General features: G+C 35.2%; 1 protein-coding gene across 1 annotated transcript; it reads right to left on the bottom strand.

Annotated features, from left to right (window-relative positions):
- Nucleotides 1–190: 190 nt before the first annotated feature.
- LOC101255531 (protein transport protein SEC23 C) lies at nucleotides 191–22261 on the bottom strand. The gene is made up of 13 exons (XM_004229471.4): nucleotides 21637–22261; nucleotides 16694–16972; nucleotides 15860–16033; nucleotides 13750–13911; nucleotides 12478–12620; nucleotides 7522–7597; nucleotides 7267–7442; nucleotides 7092–7173; nucleotides 2788–2865; nucleotides 2470–2631; nucleotides 2108–2371; nucleotides 1363–1467; nucleotides 191–680 (listed from the first exon to the last, which is right to left on the bottom strand). Exons 1-13 carry the CDS (start codon nucleotides 22084–22086, stop codon nucleotides 537–539), a joined length of 2295 nt encoding a protein of 764 aa, XP_004229519.2. The 5' UTR covers nucleotides 22087–22261; the 3' UTR covers nucleotides 191–536.
- Nucleotides 22262–23239: the final 978 nt, after the last annotated feature.

Raw genomic sequence — 23239 nt, 5'->3', positions numbered from 1 at the left:
TCATAATTAGTAGAATAGTGCCAAATTTATAGGAAATACTCCAATATAGAAATATTCCACATCTTTTGCTGGAAGAGTGAAAAGAAAATTAATAATAGATTCATCATGAAGGCAGCAGAAACAATGGGAGTAATAGAGAAACTTTAAACAACAATTACGAAAAAGAAAAGCAAGAAAACAGTAGGCAAAATTGTAGCAAGAGAAAACCAAATGTATTTTATCCGACTTACTGTCGTGTGTAAGTATATTTAATTTTGAATTTATAACATAACTCAGGCCCTAATAATTATAAACTGAATTCACTTGCAGTAGAGATGTTAGTTCTCACCACAATGTTACAAGTTTTTTTTCTTTCTCTGATGTTCTATCAAAACCTCAGAGAGTTCATAATACAGAAGCATTACAAGATATTGCAGATAAATAAGCCATGTAAAAATGATTTCAAAATTAAACTTTAAAATTGTCTTGCTGTACAATCAATCCAAGTGAAAAAAAGTTTACAAAATTCTCCGCTAGACTCGAAGATGTGTCATAGACTAATGAACAGCCAACCGCTGCAGATGATCCAAGAAAACCTCAAAACTAACGTCATCCGTGAATATAATATCTCCACCAGGAATTGGAGGAGCATCAGAGTTGTAAGTGGCAGAGGGATTCAACTTTGCTAGCATAAAACGGGCCTGTATAGAAAAGATTACTCTTGTTATAAAATTACTTTTGCCTAAAAGAAAGTTATTCTATATAATACAAGCAGAAGATAACTCCAAGTTGATATCAACTTTGGAAAAAGATGATGAAATCTTTCCAGGAATGAGCAACTATCACAAATATTTTGATTTCAGATCTAGTTTTCACTATCGCCACCAGATCTTACGACAAAGAAAGAGAAGAATGCAATAGGCAGCTTGAAGAAAAGATATATCAAAAGCAGGTAAAAATTTGGCCAAACTGAAAGTGTTTGATGATTGTTTCCAGAGTTTTTCTACTAGAGCTGCTTAATAAGCAACACAAACAAATTCTTTCAGTATTAGTGAAACATGATTAGCTTTTGGGCCAAGTTCCAAAGGAAGAAAGCATGTTTAGTTAGAAGAAAGCCAAAATCTTTAACACGACATTTTAGCACAGATATCAAACTCGAAGTGTCAATCCGAATCTTTTGTTCAGAACATGAACTGCAGACAAAAATGTTATATCACAGACCTCTCGCTGTTTAAGAAAAAATTCAAATATGTAAAAATGAACTACAAAACAGAAGATTACAGATCAACATCTGCTGTAAAATCTAAATAAAGGCACATGCATCAAAAAAACAGAAAATATATATACATCAAGGAGTACTAGACAGAAAGCATAGTTAGTAACCTGAGATCCATATTGATCACAAATGACCAAACGAGGTACAGGAAATCTTTCATGAACAATGGCCTCTGCATCTTCTCTAGGAGATTTTAATAGTTCAGCAAATGCCTGCCATAGAGAGTAAATTTAAGGTCACATAAATGATGAGTAAACTCAAATCCAAATCATCATGAGTTATGTGCACCATGACATAGACAGCAGGACCAGATCCAAAATGGACCCAGAAATAAGATGAATTGTTTAAAGCAGGCTACAAGGCAAATTGTAGGTCACAGAACACAAGGATGCTGAGGACACCTTTTCCACATCATTGCTGATGCTACACTTTGATTTTTGTATCAAACAAGAAGTAAAAGCTGGTTTATGGATTTTTAATTGTTCAAGTCCCCCCCCCCAAAGCCCCCGACTAATATCATGCGTCTGATGGTGAAAACATGATTAGATCAAACACATGTGCAACCAGTGTTGCATCTATCCAGTCACGGTGACTCTTTGAAGTGTCTGCATTCGATGCAAAAGAGCACAAATCGTTCCCTTGAATATGGATCCATGAATCAATTGAAATACAAAGTTGTTATTTACTCTCTCACGCATGTGTGACTGTGGGGTAATCCTATATATCATGTTCAAACCAGCAAAGAAAAGAAGCTAGTCTGAGATCAAATTATTTGACATAAAATCCTCGGATCAGCAACTGATAGAAGTTTTTAAATCTTTAGTGTTTAGTTCAGACTGAAAAGAAGGCTACCTGATGTTCAGGCTGTTCATGATATCCAAGTTTTCTCCATTGAGCAATAGTTGATCCATGAAACACGACAATGGTAAAATAAGAATCAAGAAGAAGGATTCTTTCAGCAGCAATTGCCGCCACATCAAGGAGGACTGGTTCCGGACCAGAATGAAAAGAATAAGATATCAAAGAGGGCTGAATCATCACGACTGAGTTAGCAACATTTTCCCTGTTCAGAATCATTCTAAAATATGCCGTCTCATCTGGACTGTTTCCAAAGACCTGAGCCAGAGTTGATGCTTAAAAATTGAGCATGATGGTAGAGACAGAAATGTAAGAAAGTAATATGCTTGATGTTCACAATCAAGATGAAAATATACCTGGACAAACTGAGACCGCCGCAAGTGAAACATAAACTGGGGAAATATTGAGAAACGAGGAGATAGAGTGAAAGAAGATGGAGTATCTTTTTGGTAGTCACCAAACCGAGAACATATGTGTATCAATGACTTATCCAGCCATCTGATGGGATCAAAATCAGCCTGCAGAAGAAAGAGGAAGTGGGTTTCCAAAAGGTAAAGAAACAATAGTGCAAGATAGCAAGTCATAGTAAAGAAAGCAAACTTCATGGACAGAAAACAAAACATACAACCAGATATAAGGTCAAATCATCTGTAATAAGACCAAGAGGATGATACCTCGGTTTCCATTTTGAAAGAAACTTGTCGTGCCATTACCACAGCAGCTGCTTCTTGATCAAATCCAGCAATAAGGTCCTATAAAATACAGAAGACAAACTTTTTACTGAAACAGCGAGTTAGATAAGCATAAAAAACTACAATCCTATTTACTTTATCTCTAAAGCAACCATGAATAAATCTATAAGGTTTTCAATTTTAGTGGCATAATTGTCAATAAGCTGATAAATAACTTTAAATAGGAAAAATATACATTAAAATCAGACTCCGATTTCAGTCCCCTCAATCCTTTGACCATTTCTAAACAAGTACAAATATTTAAGATATCTAGCAAAGCAATGAAAACTCGGACCCAGATGTTTTCAAGACGTCAACTCAAACCTCTGTCCTAGTAACGTACCTACTTATGATATGATTAACATTGTTTCGGTTAGCAACAAGGTTTAAGTTTAGTGACGCATTGCAATGAAAATGATAGCATTTATTAAGATTGAAGGACAGTGGTAGTTAGTCGAACTGCATTTCAGTGTTCACAAGATTCTGATTCGGTTTGAATTCAACTAGAATGATGAAAAGGTTAATGATCAACGGTTTACACAAGGGAGATTTAAGGAAATTAGAGAGTAGATTACTTTAGCTTATAAGTTATTGATTAAGTGTTCACAGTAGATTACTACAGCTTTTAAGCATTTATGTAGCAGTTGTTGCAGTAAGGAGGTTATTCCTCCACTTTCTCATTTCGGTTGTAGTAGGAAGTTATTTTCCTTGTTTTCAGATGAGTGTATACAAAACACCAGTGTAATTAGGAGTTGTTTGGTAGGGAGTATTAGGTGAAATAGTCCAAGTATTATGTGTGGTATTATTTAGTACTATGTTTGGTATAATCAATCCATAGATTAGTTATACACCATACATGGTATTAGAGAGTGTATAACAAATACCTTCCATTTGGTGGTATTAGAACTAATACCATGGGACTAATCTAGGTAAAGACAAAAATACCCCCTCAAATTTTTTTAAACATTTTGTTTATTTTCTTGATTTTATATTTTATATTCATACTAATAAATTTATTTAAATAGATTAGCTTACAAAATTTATTATTTAGATATAATTTTTTGTTTCTAAAATATGAGTTATTAAATCTACTTATTATTAATATAAAAATATTATAATCCGACTAATATGCTAATGTTGATGTACGAATTTTAAGAACAATTCATAAGACAAATATTGACTCTTAATAGAAGTCCATTAAACATTACACAAGTAGTCTAAAATAAGAGCATATAAATATAGATATAGATAATATATATATATATATATATATATATATATATATATATATATAAAAAAAAACATCTCTGAGTACAAAAATAGTTTAATTATTTTGCTATATTTATTGTTTATTTTTATTTTATTTTATTTTATGATATAAGAGTTTTTTTTTAATTTATTGATACAAATCAAAGTTCAATAAATTTTCTCTATAAATTATTATAGTTGTGTGACCTTTTGAAATATTAACTCCAATTATTAAGATGATAATCGTTTACTCTTGAATAATTTAAGTGAGAAAATACTGAACATGACAATAAAAATTTTGTTCTCCTAGCTAGTTAAAAATGCTAGAGAAAATAATATTGTCCGTAAATAATTTACCTTGATCCAATTACATGAAATAAAAAATCTCACAATTACTCAAGGGTATAATAGGAAAGAATTTTTTTTTGTGGAGTTTTAAACCACACACAAAACTAGGTAAGAAACAATGAACCAAACACTTGATAAAAATAATCTTTGCATTACTAATCCATGCATTATTGATCTTTATACCGAACGACCCTTTAGTGTATTCGAATTCAGTGAAATGTTATGCAGAAATTACAAACTCTTAGAGTACTTCAAACTCAAGAGATTGCAGGTTCTCTCTGAAAAAACCAGCACCATAGGTCGTAGGAAGAAAACATTTGATTTCACACTACAGCCCCCCATAACCAATCGATATCAGGGGACCATAACAACTTGATATTAGAGATGGGTGTTTGTTATGGGAGACCAAATTCAACATCAGCCACAATTGGTGAACTTGTTTCAAGAAGAACGTGCAACCAATACAGCGAGACAGGAGGCAATAAATGCTTGCTTAAACGCACTCACAAAGGATCTAGCACATTCGAAGGTTGATTCTAAATCAACTGAACAGACCAATCAGATTCGGGGTTGAAGGGTAAAAGGGGAGTGGCAGGAGGGTCAAGATCAAATGCAGGATGAAGTTCCATCATTCTTAGGTATACAAAGTTTGATTTTCCAAGGTTAACAGATGTGAGCACTTCTTTCAACACCAACAAACTCCAGAGGAAGAGTTGAACTTGCTTCTTTTCATTTGGAGGGGAATGCTCAACTTTGGCTTCTTCAACTAGAGATAGATATGCTTCAACCGTCCTGGGATGAATTCAAATGTTATTGTAACCTTCATTTTGGGCCACCAATCAGAAGTCAAAAGTTAGGAGAATTGGCTAAGTTGCCACAGATTGGGTCCGTGACAGATCACCAAGAAAGTTTGAGTAGTTAGTTTCCCGGGCTGGTACACTCACACAATCTCAAAGATTAAACTTTATATTAGGGGTCTTGGGATTATACAGCAATTGAGGTTGAGTTGCATAATCCCTCTAGATTTGGCAGCGAAAATGAGTTATCCTGGCTTAATGAACGCAAGGGACAACCTTTTCGTTCGCAACTATTAGAAGCCCGCAGATCCAAAACAACATATTTCTCCCCTCCATAGCACACCAAATTTGCAAGAAAATTGACTAGATCTGAGATGGATGAAAAGAGGCTTAAGGGTCTCTGCTTCAACTGTGATGAAGTCTTCACTCAGGGCCATCAATGCAAGAAATTATTTTGTATTGATTCCATAGACGAAGAGGAAGAATCTCTGGAACAAGAGACAAATCCTAATACAGATCAACCTGAAATTTCTTTACAAGCCTTCATTGGTGTCACAGCTCCACAAAATATGCTCTTACAAAGTATATTTGAATTCAATGAAATGTTATGCAAAATTCGGGAAGATAACATTCGGTTTCACACTATAAAGTTCGAAGAACTCAAGAGATTGCAGGTTCTCTCTTAACGAACCAACACCACAGGTCGTAGGACGGTAGGAAGAAAATCGCACTACAGCGCCCCATAACCAGATCCATATCAATGGACCATAAAAGTTGACTTCTTATTGTAGCTAAATAAAAATGGGCAGAAATGAAAAGATAAAAGTTGACTTCTCAACTAATCTGAATACATCTTTTAGAGAAAAAAAATTGATCCCGAAGTACTTATATATAATGATCCCATATTACTTCTTAAAAATAAAACATTAGATGAGTATTGATAAATGCAGAGAAAAGGCTTCAAAGGAAAGAAAGTGGACATTTCAGGTTAATAAAGTATAAAAGGAAAAAGATGATGTCGGACTGCAGAAATTAAAAGGATATCAACCATTAGATCGTAGTATTTACATTGTTGATACTTATTGATGAACTTGTAACAAAAGAGGGTTACAAGTTGCTGCTAAAGCTAGTGGAGTAACAGGAGACAAATGGCCAATTAGATGACTGCAGAGAGCCTTATCTAACGACCTAATTTCAAGGGCCAAAGATTACTAAAACTCCTCTGGGGACCAACAGGGTGTGAAGCGAAAAACCATCATTACCTTTAATTTCAGTATCATATTAGGTCTATTTAAGGATAAAGCAACGATCTCAGAGACTCACAATAGTAGATATCCACAATCCAAAAGGATTCCAAGAAATTTGAGGTGGGTAAGCAAAGCACGAGCCTAGCATGCACTGCAAATAGCGCTAATGACTCCCCAAAATACCATCTGCATACATATCTCACTTTGTACCATAAGTATTGTAAACTGAAGTGGCCAGAGAATGGTTAATCGCCTTAACAAGCCTAGATCAACTATGCCTACATTTAAATGATTACCAAATCAACAATCCATAAGTTATTTAACTTAAATATGTCCTATTACATTCCCAAAGAGGATATTTGAGTACTGTATGTTCCTGTTGGAGAGAAAGGAGCTCGGGTTATTATAATCTGATGAGCAACTATCTTTCCCATCTCTCTTCTTATCCATCTAAACCATCCCAGCATCCTCAATTTCAAGATTTAACCACTGAACTCATCGGGTTTTTACTTTTGTTTACATGGAAAAAGCATAAAGACTAAAGGAAAGGCAAAAAAGAGCACCAGAAACAGAAACAAACAGCATAAAGTGCATAAAGAACCCTTGCCTGTACACTTCCAGGTCCAGCAACCCATCTTCTAGAAAGAGTGGTAACCCGAAGTCTCATTTGTCCGCTACTGTGCTGATAACTGGAGAAGAATATTTTTGATGTCAGGAAATGGTTGATCATAGCCAAACAAACTGGTCAGTACTTCTCAAGAAATAATAAGCTAAGTTCATACTATGTCAAAAACTGGAAATAAAACTGTGGATTTGCAGATTGAGCAATTGCTTCTGGGCTCTCCTTCTTGGCAACTTCAAATATTAAACAAAACGTTGAAGATTTATCAAGACCACACATCTTCCAAGCTGTTGTATTTCCCTGACCTACGACAACCTCAGAGCACAAAGGACCTTTCTGTAGAAAGATACCATTAATGAGTATCGCTAAAAGCTTTGAGAGAAAGCACTTTAATAGTTTAATTAGTAAAACATACCTTTTCAAGTGATGCAGAAGGACCAATAACTCCCTGAACTTTGATATCTTTTGAGCAATTTACCTCAAAAATACCGCTGCAGACAAACAAAAATACTGCCTAAGTTGTAAGACAGAGTAAGAACTTGATAACATATCAATGTTAAATGAAAATGTTTCAGACCACTCATCAGCATCTGGAGTGGAATTTTGTGCAGAATTATGTATAACATGTTAATATCGACACAAAAGTAACAAAAGAAAGTTCCAATCAATGATCTCAAAATGATTTGCAATCAAAATAAAGAGACTTATGGTAACATAGTTAAGTTGAATTCATCAGGCTGTGTATGAGAGCTCATTGTTACCGTCAATTAATCAAATCACCTCATATTGTCAAGCCCAAATGACTTCGCTAAGAAACTGATCTAAGCACTAAACTACCCAAATCAGTTAGGCCCCCTCTATACCCCCCATCCCCTCCCCTTCTCTGGTTACTCGCATCATCATTCCCAACTCCTGGTTGAATTGTGCTTTCGCCAGCAAGCACTTCCTCTGTGATAACACATTTTTTCCACTGCCCATATTCATCTTTATCCCACTACCATAGCCTTTGAATGTTGTTCTCTCTAATTGTTCAAGTTTGCCCATCATTTTCTCAACCAAAAACTGCATCTAGTTTATCTCTCTCTACCATATCATCAGACTAACAAATTAAATATTTTGGCAGAATACCTAAGGACCCCCCTGAACTTGGTATGAATTATTAGTTACATACTTAAACTATATGTAGTCTTAATTACCCCCTGTTACCCCATCCCCTCCCCTTCTCTGGTTACTCGCATCATCATTCCCAACTCTTGGTTGAATTGTGCTTTCGCCAGCAAGCACTTCCTCTGTGATAACACATTTTTTCCACTGCCCATATTCATCTTTATCCCACTACCATAGCCTTTGAATGTTGTTCTCTCTAATTACTCAAGTTTGCCCATCATTTTCTCAACCAAAAACTGCATCTAGTTTATCTCTCTCTACCATATCATCAGACTAACAAATTAAATATTTTTGGCAGAATACCCCCCTGAACTTGGTATGAATTATTAGTTACATACTTAAACTATATGTAGTCTTAATTACCCCCTGAACTTGGTATGAATTATTAGTTACATACTTAAACTATATGTAGTCTTAATTACCCCCTGAACTTGGCTAATTGATAACCTTTGCCCCACAAGATCTCATCCTAAGAGAGTGGGAGATACACTTGTTTTCTATGCGGATTCTTTGCCCACTTAGCATCATTAAAAAAATACTTTTTTTATAACTCGTTAATTTTTTAGATTTTTTTTTGGGTCAAATTAGTAAAATAACTTGGGTAGAACTCCACTTTCAGGCGAAAATTTTTATGCGGCTAAAAGTAATTAATTTCAGTCAATTCTTTTGTAACAGATTATACCAGAAAAATAGAAATACGTTGTTGAAACAGATGGTCATAAATCTGAATAAGATAGAATAAGAATATACGATTGGAACTTAATTATTTTGCTAAAACTTTTTATTTCGCTGAAAACAAAGGAGCAAACTCTAACCAAGTAGTTCTTTTATAGATTTGGTCAGAAAAAGAAAAATATAATAGTTGAAACCAATAGTCATCGCATCTAAAGAAGAAATAAAAAAGAAGTACAAAGTCCCAACTCCATTATTTTGGTTAAACCTTTTTAAATTTGACTAAAAATAATGGAACTTAAAGTTTTTTTAAAATTGATTTTGGTCTGAAAAAAAAATTCACAATTGAAATACATAGCAATCGCATCTAAAGAAGAAATACACAGTTGATACTTCATAATTTCGGATTAAACTAATTGTATTTGGCTGAAATGATGGAGTTCGAGTCAATTTTTATTCTTTTACAAGTTGGCTGGAAAAAGAAGAAATACACAGTAGAAACAAATCATTGGAACGAGTAGTCATTGCATTTGTTAGAAAAGTTATAGGTATATACACTCCTACTTAGAATAGGAGTAATATTAGTAATAGGAGGAATAGTATATTGTGTCCTACTTAAAAAAAGATAGTATTGTAGTGTCCTAGTTAGAAAAGGAATTTATTGTAGTGTCTATAAATATATATATGGTCTCTCTGTAATAATGTAGATAAAAACAATTCAATAACATTCTTTTCCAATATTTCTCACATAGTCTTAACGAACTTGGTAGAGAATTAAAGAGCTTCCGCAGTCGGCGGGTGTATATACCCATATATACTGCCGTTTGGCCAATGATTATGTTAACAAAAGTAGGGTCAATGATATATGCATGGACCTATATACAGGGGGAGAAAACTCCGACAGCCAGGTCACCAATTTCAGTCGGTATTTCTAGCACCATGCCATCTTTTTTTTTTTTACGACAAGAGAAACCCTCAACCGCTACCCTTTTGGGTGCACACACGGTAAAATCCCGCTCCCAAACAATAGCTCGCAAACCATATATGAGAGGTAACCCACACTAGGCAACCCTGGAGCGACGAACTCGACCCAGAAGGCAAACCGCTTGCTTTTGCTGGGAAGGGGTTTCAAACATGAGACCTCAACATAGAAGTCTCAAGCCCAAACCACTGGGTCACCCCGAAGGGTAGCACCATGCCATCTTTCCCGTGACAACTTTTTCATATTCTCCATTCTGGTGACTACTTGCTAATATCTAATTTGTGTAGCACTACGCTATTAATCCGGTGACTATTTTTTCATATTTAATGTGTGTAGCACCGTGTCATCATTCCGGTGGCTTCTTTTCCATATTTACTTTGAGTATCACCGTGTCATCCTTCCGATGACTACTTTTTTTTGCATATCCGATTTGCATAACATTGTGCACCTCTCTGAACTACTTTTCATATTTAATCTACGTAAACTACTTTCTCATATCTGAGTTGCATAGGATCGTGTCTTTTCGGTGACTCCACATATTTAATTTGCATAGTTTCATTCGTTTTTCTAGTGACTAAAACCTTGTGTGCATAGGGTTGTGTCATCATTCCAATCCTACCCATATAATTTCTCTTTTTCAGTAGGGGTGTGCCATCACTCTGACCCTACCCATATTGTTTCTTTTTTAATAGGATCATGTCGTCAATCAACCTTGCCTTTATAATTTCTATTTTTCATTTTGGTCGTGTCATCATTCCGACCCTTCTCATATAATATTATTTGTTAGACTGTGACCACTTTTAGACATTAAATCTAATACTCCGAAATATGAGCATGTTCAAGCCAATTTTTTCGGTGACTTTCTTCTTTAATATCGACTCGGCTATTGATTCCAACATGATTCATATACTTTATACTAGATTTGATCACTTTTCGGCAGCTGTTACATTGTGATGAAATCTATATGTAGCAAATAGCTAATTTTGTTGCTCAGGCGGAGTTTAGTAGCCTGCATGTCGGTTGTGTAAGTCACTCTATGGTTTGGAACACTCTATGCAAGCTTGGTTTGGGAAGTTCAACACTGTAATTTATCACTCTGTGTTTTATCGGCATTATGCAATCCAGTATTTCATGAGAAGTCTAAGCACATCGAGATTGACTATCAATTTTGTAAGTCGAGTGATCAACTTGCATATTTTTCACCATACTTCTCATCGGTCCTCGTATCAATTACATTTGTAACAAGCTAGATTCATATAGTTTATATGAACTAGCTTGAGGGGGAGTGTTAGAATAGTATCATATATATATATATATCGTCACTGCGCAATTGTGAAACATGTTTTTCAGTCCCACAAAGACGGTGTGGACAATGCTTGAACATACATCCGATCTAATGAGTTGTTGGATGATAAGAGGTGAGAAGTAAAAGTCAGAAAAAATGGTGGAGGATAATAACCTCTTGCATATGGTGGTCAGTCTGGTGGAGAAAAACGGAAGGTGTTTTGAAGACAAAATCAGATCAGTACATGATGTGAAATGGAACTTCCTAGAGACTTTATTTTTTTGGTGTAAACAGAATTGGTATAGAGGAAATAGAGGAGTTAGTAGAATTTCTAGGAGCTTTGTAAAGCTAGTGTCTATTTGACATGTAACGTGTTTCTGATGGTGGCCAGCATTCCCAATGCTGAAGAATACAACATTACTAATCTTTTAAAAAAAAATATAAAAAAATTTAAATATATATATATATATATATATATAATTCTACTTAGAATAAGAATAGCAGTAGTATATAGTGTTCTACTTAGAAAAGGATTGTACAGTAGTGTCCTTGATGGAAAAGAAGTCTATTGTAGTGCTATAAATATGGTCTCAAAGTAATAATGTAGATAAAAACAATTCAATAATATTCTTTTCCAATATTTCTCACGGCATTTAAAGAAGAAATTTTTAAAATGCAAAGTTGGGGTAAATTTGCATTATATATTAAGCTGAAGCAAAAAAGAAATAAGCAATTGTAATAAATAAACCATTGTATATGACTATGTGGCAATTAACGATTGAAAAGTAGCCTACATGGGATATTTAAGTTTCTTACGAAGTAAGCTTACAAACAAATTTGCAAAGATGGATGAGCAAAAGAAATTCATCAGATGGGGGCCATGAAGATTGATCGGAACTAGGTCAAGTAAGAAATAAGTATTTTCAGATTCACAAAAAATCACAACATCAAGATTCATAAAGGAATTGGCAAAGAATCGAGTCATTATACTGCATTGTGTGATTGTCAAAGTGGAAGAGAAACCAAAACACATTAATAGGCTTAGTGCCATCATAATTACTTGGCAATGACGGAATGACAATGAGATGTCATTAGAGGTATAGAAGTAGAACAAAACATAACAAAGAGACATTATCCAAAATTTAGATCAGAAATTAGAGGTTCTCAAGTCCTAGATTTCATCTGGAATATTTTATTTTTTTTGCTTTTTTTAAGAGGCCAGGGTTGGGAAGCAACAAACCAAAGAATGTTCAATTAAACCTTACTTTGATGCCAGTCCAAGATCATTGCCACCTGACTGGAAAACTTGTTTCAGAGAATCCTTGAAAACACTATGGCCAAAACTTTCTGCAAGAACAACAAGTCCACCAGTTTTCTCACATGCAACTTTAATTTCAGCAAGGCCGACCTAGCATGCAACAGGTTCCATATAAGTAAGAGAAAACAGCCAAACAGAAAATAGCAAGGGCTCACAATGTGGAAAAGTAAGGAACAAAATGTGGTTGCGCGATCAAGCAAAGAAGTAGAATATCAAGTTATGGCAGTGGCCACATATGAACTCAATATGGATTAAGTAAATACTGAAAAAATTAAAATTTGGAGATACTGAAAAAAGGGAACTTTTGTGTAATAATGATGTTGTACATCACATCACATCACATCAAATCCAGTGTTTCACGAGAGAATCAAACACAGAAAATGATTTGTCATTTCATCAAAAATGAATGTACTATCAAGAGACATTGTCATAAAGTTCGTGAGGTAAAATGATCAATCTGCAGACATATTCATCAAGTCCTTCAGGTCCAAGAACAAGTTATATATGTAGCAAGCTTGGCACATATGATTTGTATGCACCACCAGAGAGAGGGGAGTTTTAGAATCCTAGGAATATTCTATAGCAAGTGTAAATATAGTAGATAGCTTGATTTGATCCTATTGTAATTATGTAGTAATTTTCTTTTCTTTTTAGAGCATGTAAGGTAGTTAGCTATTCACCATCAAAGTATGTCCTGCAGTGAATGGGGCTGCTCCTCCCTTAACCAGAGGTCTCAAGTTCGAGCCTGGTTATGGAAAAATCCTCGGTACGAACTACGGAGCACTCCCCCGAATGGGACCTCCGCAACGCAAATCCGGATTAGTCGGATGCATGTACTTAACACCATATGGGAAACCAAAAAAAAATATAGTTAGTTATTTAAACCCCAAAAGCTTGAGGAGTTATCAAGATGTATTCGCTCTCAAACTCTCTTCTTACTCACAAAATACATGTGTCATTACAGTTGTAATCCTCTCTTATCAATTGGTTATACTTTTATCTATGAATGATTGAACGTATTTCTTTTTTCACTGTGTTTATATAAGATCATGGTCGTATAAATACCGAATCTCTCTATAAAAGAAAATCCCCAGGTATGAAAGGAGAAACTTAAGCACTCAACCTAGAAGTGACTTTCAATCATCTATTACAAACTTGGAACTGATTAAATAAGTGAAAGCAATTATATCAAATTCTGGTGAATATTATTTGACATTACCTGTTCAAGTGCACAAGCAAAAACATCCAACACATGCCCTTGATGCACAAGTTGCTTTGAAATTCCCTCGTAAAACTTCACAGCCTTATGATACAATGGTGCAGAATCTTTGTCCAGATCCTTGTGAGACCTTATGGGCTCAGATAAAATCTTCGACACAATCTGCAGTGTTCATTCAATATAAGAAAAATCACTCACAAGTACAAACATGTTGAGTGGCAATTGATAACGAAAATGACCAACGATACGTATAACATGCAAGTGATACAGATTTGATATCTGCTATAGACAGGCTTGATATTTTATTGGCTCGTTACTTTAACTTTTATCATAAAGAAGTTGAAAACCTCTCAATCCAGGTGATAAGAATCATTCTAACAATGAGGAAAAAGCAATCAGAATCTAAGCAAGAAGCCATTGCTTCTTTGGATCCGTAAAACGATGAAGAACAAAAAGAAAAAAAGGAAATATATGACTTCTATTTATTTTATCTATTAGGACTGCTCTTGATATACTTTGCCTGTTCTCTACTTTGTCTTTTTCTTCTACGAAATATATTACTTTGCTTATTTTGATTTACTTCTTTCTTCTTCAAGGTGACTACATTCCCTCCTGGTGTGCAACAATGCAAGTCCTCTTTTGTTGCTCCTGCTTCTGGAATCTGGACTTCTCTGTTTCTTTTTGAGTAAGGTAACTTTGTATTAAAACCAGCACTAGATAGCACTCAAAAAACCAATCTGCAAATGGAGTAGATACAGAATGTACCAGATATGAAACAAATCCTAGATGGTACCTAGGACATCTAGCACTGATTCAATGGCACTAGAATACAGTTTAGTGCACCTGAAATAGAAAAGCCAAATGCATTTTACCATCAACTTTTTCCCTTTATTGTATTTCCTCCATAACATTTTCCTTTCTCTTATTCTTGATTTATCGGCTGATTATTTGGAAACAAATAGATCCATTGCATGCTATAAAAATAAATCTTTTACAATTTTATTGTTAATTATTGGAAACTGAGAATCAATTGATTGCAATTATATCCTCCAACATCATAGAAATTACAGTTTCTTGTAATACCTATTTTGGAACTTGGAACTTGGAACTAATATTTTCATTATACTCCCTCCGTTCTTGTTTATGCGACACAAATTGAATGTTCAAAAAGAATAACACAATTCTAAATTTGGAAGTAAATAATTTCCACTTCTCATTTACCTTTAATCAGAAGTTTTTATAACACACAATGTTATGGCATGTTTAAGCTTTAAGGCCACAATTTCCAATAAGTTTATGAACACACAAATCCTATGGTAGGTTTAAGACCACAAGTTATAAAAGCTTTCATTTCTTTCTTAAACTTTGTGATGGATAAACTATATTAAAATATTAGAACGAAGGGAGTAGTATTTTGGAAGCTGATACTATTAGTATCAATGTCAGTTGCTATTTTGACATTATAAATGCTAAATTCATACATTACACCCAAGTGTGCAGCCCAGTGGTCATGAAGTGGATACCAATTTTGGGCCATGAAGTGACTGCAAACTTTGGAAACTAGGGTTCAAATCCCAACCGAGACAAAAAACACTAGGTAATTTCTTCTCATCTGCCTAAGCTTTGGGTGGACACTCGGTGGAACAGTTGAGGTATGCACAAGCTGGCATGGACACTGCCATATTTTTATTTTTTTATGAAGATGTTGTATTAGGAAGGCATGAAGGAGATGCAAATTACATACACAAAAATATGGTCAACTCCTGAGAACAAAATATTATAAAAAGAGTTGCTCTATAAATATAATGCAACTTTTGTTTTCTATAAGACTGCTCTTCAATTCAAAGAATCTTCTGGTTTGTTTCTCACTGTTAGGAGCCATTTATGTGTTTTTGCCTTAAAGAAACACTAAGTTTTACCTCCATCCGCTCAGAGAAAAGATAATAAAGGAAAATGTAAGGCTATCCATCCTAGTTTTTGAATGATATGCCATGATTTTAACATGAGAACCTAGAAACAACCTTCCAACATCAAAGAGTCTAAAGAATAGTGGACTTTTAACAAAGAGTGTGCAATAAGCAACCCTTCTCAACAAAGAGCTATGACTTACAGCACCTGGCCCTTCTGTTGAGGGCCCACCTAAGAATGCCATAATTCTGGCCCCAGAACCTGGAACACATATACCCAACAAATGAGAAGCCACACTCAATGCTGTACCAGTGCACCGTGCAGCTCGATGATCAGCTGGCACGGGCCAAGGATCTCTTTGAAGCTCCTCTAATATCTGAAAAAAAGAGAATTTTAGAAGAAAAATGAAAGTCAGATACAAATCACAAATGGAGTAACAAAACTAGCACTACAATCTACGGCTTGTCAAGGCCATTCACTTAGAACGAAATATCCTATTAGATCTTTCACACTTTCATGAGAAAAAAATCAAAAAAGTCACTTTTTGGATTGGAGTAAAGTATTCTTAAGTTGAGGGGAATGTTGAATAAACACCATGTAAATATTATTTATTCACATTTCAGTAAGTATAAAGGTGGAATAAGATTACCCATTTTATGGCACAGAATAATAGATGAAATGTCTCATTTATAAAAACTGTCATTGAACTAGGAAGGCACTGGAGGAAGCATATTTAGAACATAGTACGTCAGCAAACACAAATGAAGTCAAAAAGAGACAATCATAGAAACCAAGAGGAGCGCATTCAGCCACATTCAAAGGTGTAAAATGAAACATTTCTTTTGGGTTTGGTGGGGGAGGTGAGGGGGTAAGTAGTATTCAAATGCATCCATTCCACTAATAAATGCAATATCTAGACAAGACTTACAAGCTGCATTCCCTTTTTCCCATTTACACGTTATGTCACAAGTTCTGACAAATGAGTAAAATGTATAAAACAGTATTTACATATAAAAAGGCATGATTGAAACCATACCGAGTTGAGTGTAAACTCGCACTCAGATGCAGGCAACAAAAACCTAGAAATACTCTCTTGAGAAAGTCCATCTCTAACCCCAGCAATGACACCTGTGGTTGGTTTAAGCTTATTTGCAAAGAAGCCCATTTGCTCCAACACTTGATCTTTAGAAACTTCCTTTGACCCCTTGAACACATAAACCTTTGGAATCTGCCCAAACCCCAGCTCATGAACATGCACGTAGGTCCCAAATGTGATAAGGCCAATTAAACAATTCTCGGGCAATGTGCCCACTACCTGCTATCAACAGAAGTAATCATGTCAGTGAAAAATTACTACAAGGAGAAAAAAGCATAGGATCTTCATTTGTGACTTCAACAAAAACTAGAAACAGAAAAAATAATTATTTTCAATGAGATACACTTGTATAACAATGAGGAAGGACGTCTAGCAGAAATGTTCTATACCCAATACATCACATTCCAACTTGAACCCAGGACCAGACACAAATGCTACTAAAAATAGAAAGCTTCAGTTTGTGGAAGGAAGACGACACTGCCATTCACTACCAGATCATCTTCCCTAGATCATACCCATTTATATAGTTGGAAGTCTTGAAAAGACCCCAACAGAAAGAAGAACTATTTATTAGGTTATAAGAAACTAAGTAAATAAATATGGTAACCCTAGGACATTTTGAAAAGTTCCATTGAGGCCCCTTAACTAATTTTGGACTCAAGTACCCCTGAAGGAGGTATGGTCCGCAGAGCGCTGGAACTTGACCTTTAGATGTAAGATTTGGAGATGCCAAGAATAAAAAATTCTTCAACACGTTGGAGCAGTGTTTTCCTTGAGTGGCTTGAGGTGGTGTAAAGCAAAGAAATTGGGAAAAACTTGTGTTAAAAGTTGAATCTCAACACACTAAACATATATTAGGTAAAGTATATTAAAGAAGTGGAATCAGAACATTGTCTACCCTAACGTCCTAACTCTACTTATATCCACATTTAATACTCAGCCTCGAGCAGGAGTATATATGACATGTATATCCAACTGGTTACATATATAATCTATGGTAGGACATCTGAAAGTTAAGTGAAAATATTTGTAAATTGATCATTTGACCTAATAAAGACTATCACAATATCCAGGGAGTGCATATTTTCACGAATAAAGTGACAGGCAACTTCAATGTGTTTAGCTCTCTCATGAAAACGTGAACTCGATGACGATTTGTAAAGCTTCTTGATAATCAAAACTTCTCGAACAACGTAAACCACCAACTGCAATTTTTTAGTCCTGTCATGAAAAATAGGATTCGATGACATTGTGTAAAGCTGCCAGATTATCACAATATAACTTAAAAGGATGAGATTGTTGTACTCCTAACTCCTCAAATAACTTCTTCAACAAATACATATTTGCATGTCGCGAAGGCCACAACCTTGCTTTGACACTTGACCAAGCAACCACATTTAGTTTTTTGTTTATTTCTAGAAATCAGAGTTCCTCCAAACAATACAAAATAACCTTTTATGGACCTCCTCTCTGAGGCAGCACCAACACAATCAACATTAATATGTCTAACTATTTCAGTATGACCCTATCACTAATATAGTAAGCCTCTCCTTGGGGCATAACCTCTCCCTAGGGCACACTGAAGATACTTCATAATTGAATCACCATATCGCAATCAGTCATAGTTAGAAAATTCAAAAATTGGCTTACAATACTCACGGGAAAAGAAAAATGTGATTGGGTGACGGTAAGATAAAATCAATTTGAATTAAAAAGTGTAGCTTAGTGGTCAATGAAATGAATTGAGAACCATGAGATCTTCGGTTCAAATTCCAACAAAAACATGAGGTGATTTCTTCCATATCTTCTACCCTTGGTAAACAGAGTTCACATTGTTGGTGAAGGTGGAAGGTATTCTGTGGAATTAGTCAAGGTGCCCACACGATGGCTTGCACCATGGTATAAAAAAAAGATAATTCAATCTTCCAACGAATCAACATCTCCTAACATTACTCTTATACCAGTTGGACACTAGGATCCATTGTCGTGTCCTTAGCTTACACTCAGAAATCTAATTTTCTAGGATGTCTAACACATACTTTCTCTATGATATGTAAATGCATTATGGGTCAACCTTAGTGCCAAGTGCAAGTAGGCCTTTAATAGGTCGATATAGACTTCATTATCTTTTGTACTGACAATACCATCAACAAATCATTTAGAATGATATGCTTTCCATCAAAGTGTAGGAAGAATAACAAATATTTTGATCGACTCCTTATGAGACCAAAGTTAAGAATTGTTCAATTTATGTGAATGAACCATGTTCAAGAAGATTGTTTGAGGCCATATAAAGAGCTTTTAAATAAAATAATTATATTTTTACCTCAGTTGTGGATTTTTATTTTTTTATGAAAATGGCAAATTACCCCATTTTCGGAATTACACGAGATATGTTGTATAATTTATTGGTCAAAAAAACTAATAGTTGCACCACGTAAACATCCTCTTTCAAGTACCATGCAAGTACATTCTTGATGTTCAACTATGCAAGCTGCTACTGCTAATACAAACTAGTGATAGGAACAGATAAACTAACACAACCTTAGCTACCGGAGAGTGTATCCCCATAATCCAAACCATAAACCTCGCCAACTCTTAACAACAAGATAAGATTAGTCAAGTGTACCATTAAGAGACACTTTCACTGCATATACCAAACGACACCTCACTATAGTCTTGCCAAGAGTCAACAACACAAGCTCCCATGTACCTTTAGTATGTAACATACTCGTTAGCTAGTACGTGACAGTGCTATGGTAATAGACAGGTGTGGTGACATCGTCCAAATGAAGAGAACTGCAATATAATGTGCAGATAAACAAGTGGTTTCAGGTAAATCGGGTGAGATACCTCCTCCACGATTCGAAATGCTACATCTGCCTCACATCCGATTCCATTGTCCTTGGTCCTATTACTGATGTGTGATCCGAAAACATATTATGCATCCTATTTTGTCCTTCCACCCATGTTATTAACATTCTACTCCTAGCCCATTGCAGGTACATCATCTAACATACGCCGTCAATTTGACATGCACGAATATTGCAAATAAATCAAGCCCATATGATCGGCAGTGAAGGAAAGCACGAAATGATAAGTCACTAACCACAGTAATATACTTTGGGCATGCATAAGACGCATTATACACCATACATCTTTTCCTATTGCCAATAAGACGGACATGTTCATTAGTTGTTACAAATTAACCTATGTGTATCCTCACAATCACCATATGTGACCGTTTAAAAGGCAAACTTCCTACTTATCAACTTAGGCAGAAAATAAACTATTTTTCGTTCAAATAGTTTATGCAATATCTTGTTTGAAAGGAACACGAGATGTTTTGATGGGGTTCAACACAAATATGCACTCTTAAAGGCTAGTTGTTGGGTTTACCCTTTTTAGTTGGGCTAACCTCTTCCCTTTAAATAACTTAGATCTCTTTTTGGGAATTTGTCGGCTCCTAAGCTCTATAAGTTTTTTGTGTTTTTTGAGATAAGCGCTCCTCTTTTGTATTCTTCCTGATAAGGTAAAGACAACTCTTCTTCTGTAACTTCTGCTTCCCCTGGATGCCTTTAATGATATTCCACTTACATCATCAAAAAGAAAAAACAAAAACTATTTTCCACAAAACATGCCTACATAAGAGATGTTCTGCACAAAAATTTGACATAAAAGGCTCCCGAAAAACAGTGTTTTAAAAGCGAAAAGTGCAAGGATAGACAAGGTCCATTAGATCTGAAGCAGGAAGGCAACTGCATGCTTCTTTGAAGTAAAACGCATTATTTACAAAAAATAAAAGATAAAATATAACTAAATTTAGTACAATAATAATTAAATTTCAATTAAAATAATTGATGTCAATATTCACTTCACAATAATATTGATATTAATCAAAACTCCTCAAAGTTGATAATCAAAGGATCACTATTACTTATTGGAATCACTTTAAGTATCTCTCTTTGAAATACAGCTCACATTCATGTGAAGCGCATGGCATCACCCATGAAGTGGTGACCCCTCCTTTTGCATCGCTTCATCCTAGTTGAATTCGTTGAATCCTCAATACTATTCAACTCCGTTTATTCATAGGTAATACAATATTACTATTCCACTCCATTTGAACCCGTTTCATTCCAATACTCAAGAATTTGTCTTTTCAGATACATGATTCTTTAAAAATAGATCTCCACATTTATGGTGACATACAACAATGATCATACGGGTCTCAAAACAAGCTAAAATTGCTTAATGTAACTGCATCAAAAGGGGTTGGAGCTAGGTAGGCTCGAGGCATGTCACACAAACCTCCCTTTGGTGGAAAATTACATTGTCTATGCATAATTAAAATTAAAATTACTTTTTATGTATACATAGTAGATGTTGAACAGCTACGGACGGCTCTTATCCTACCTAAGTGGTTCATAAGTCTTTCTAAACTTCTAAAGACCCCCTTGTACCAAGAAGCAAGTTCGGAACATTAGGATAATGGGCTCGTCTATTATAAGTTATTAAACTACGGAGCTATCTCAGAGGTCAAGGCCCTTCCGTTCGCGCTTGGTAAGCGCATCGCTGTAGCCAAGCTTACTGCTAGCCTATCAGCTAGAGCCAAGCTTCAACCCCTTCGGCTTTTGCTGTATTTACTTATTCATATTTTAAAACTCTTAGTGAAAATTCTGATTTTGTCACTTGCATCAACGCTAGTGTAAATCATGACTAGTTGGTACCGCCTTACTTTCTCTACTAATTCCATCTCATGACTGCAACAGGACTGGTACCCCGACAAATAAATGTAACAAGTATAGAAAAAAGGAAGACCTTTTAACGACACTGTATTAAACTAAACAGTTCTAAACACTAGGGAAGAAAAAGCACATAACCTGTAGCAAAGATGATTTCAGGTAACCAATCTCCTCTTCAATAACACAGGTATCGATCACGAAAAGAAAAACAGGGTTCGTCAAGGAGGCTTTTTCCGAAGGAGTTTCGTATTCAATGGTAGTATATTGCGGGAACAACTCAGCCGGCATATTAGTCTCCGATATAGACTGATAACTCGGAGGAAAGTGATTACGCTGAAGGCAAAAACAGCAGATCCAGATCTTAGTAGACGAGAAATCAACGATGGAGAAAGGATTGAGAACCGATCGGCAATTGCGGCAACGGAGTGGTGCGTAAGGAAGAGTAGGAGTGTCAGGGAAGGGTTTTAACGGTGTGTATATGGCGGAAACGGGAATTACGCATTGCGCAGCCTCCGATTTGCTTCCCGGCAATACGTTCCACGGCATCCTTACGGCGTCTTGTGTTTCTAATTCAAGGAATTCCGTCATTGTTGCGGCGAGTGTTGGTGGCGGAGTGGTAGTTTATTGATCGAATCTCCGGTAAGCGGTGGCACTGGCCAGCTCAGGGAAGGAGTTTTTAAGTGCGTCTTAGTGATCGTAACGTTTTAGTCTATACTTCTGTTAAGGCGTTGTTTGGTAAAAATAAACAAAAAAAAAAAAATGAAATGTAAAAGATCTTTGTTTAAGTCAACTGCTATGTTTAACTTCTTTGGAAAAAAATTCACCTCGACATCACCTTCAAATTTTTTTATAAAATATTAAATAATTATCATATTTGAGTCAGACTTCATTTATCACTAAAGAACCTATACTTTCTCATCTGAAAGAGTTCAACCTATTCTTTAATATAATCTTCCCATATTTTATGAACAATTTCTTCTCGATGAGCTTGTATTTTCGAATCAAACGATCGAGAAGATGAAGCGATGTTGTTACCCTGAGCCAGTAGTTCGTCACTTTCATCAACAACCATATCATCATTTTCATATTCATTGAATATTCCATCATTACTTTGGTGTTCACGTAAAAAATTATACAATACAGCGCAAGCAATTACTATTTTCACTTGCATGTCACATTCATAGTTGTTCATGCCTTGTCTTAGTATTCTGAATCTACTTTTCCACGCACCAAAAGTTCTTTCAATTACATTGCGCAGAGAAGCATGTCTATAGTTAAATAGCTCTTTTCCATTCATAGGCTCTATTTCACTTCCTCGGTAGTCCTGCAAATGATAGCGCATTCCAATGAATGAAGCTAAAAATTCTCTTGTGTTCCGTAGACCAACATCAACAACGTAATATTTATCTACCAAAATAAAATAAATTCAATTCATGTTTTATTTAGTAGCTAGTTCATTAAGACTAATTGTAACAAAGGAATGTATGAAATCAAAAGAATGCATGTAGAAGGGAGCTAATAAAATTGGTTGGTGTCAATAAATATATAATTTTTGTAAAATAAAAAGTTAAGGGTAAAAATTGAATTTCTAAAACTTTCCAAATAATGAAATTTGGCCCAAATACTAATTTTTTCTAGTATTTGGAAATTTGGAAAATTTGCCAAATAATAAAAAAGTGTATGAACAAACAAAATTTGCCAAGTTTTTCTCCAAATTTTACTTGCAAAATTTATGGGCAAA

The sequence above is a fragment of the Solanum lycopersicum genome, chromosome 1 (genome assembly GCF_036512215.1).
Source record: "Solanum lycopersicum chromosome 1, SLM_r2.1".
Lineage (NCBI taxonomy): Eukaryota > Viridiplantae > Streptophyta > Magnoliopsida > Solanales > Solanaceae > Solanum > Solanum lycopersicum.
This window is presented reverse-complemented; position numbering and strand designations above follow the sequence as displayed.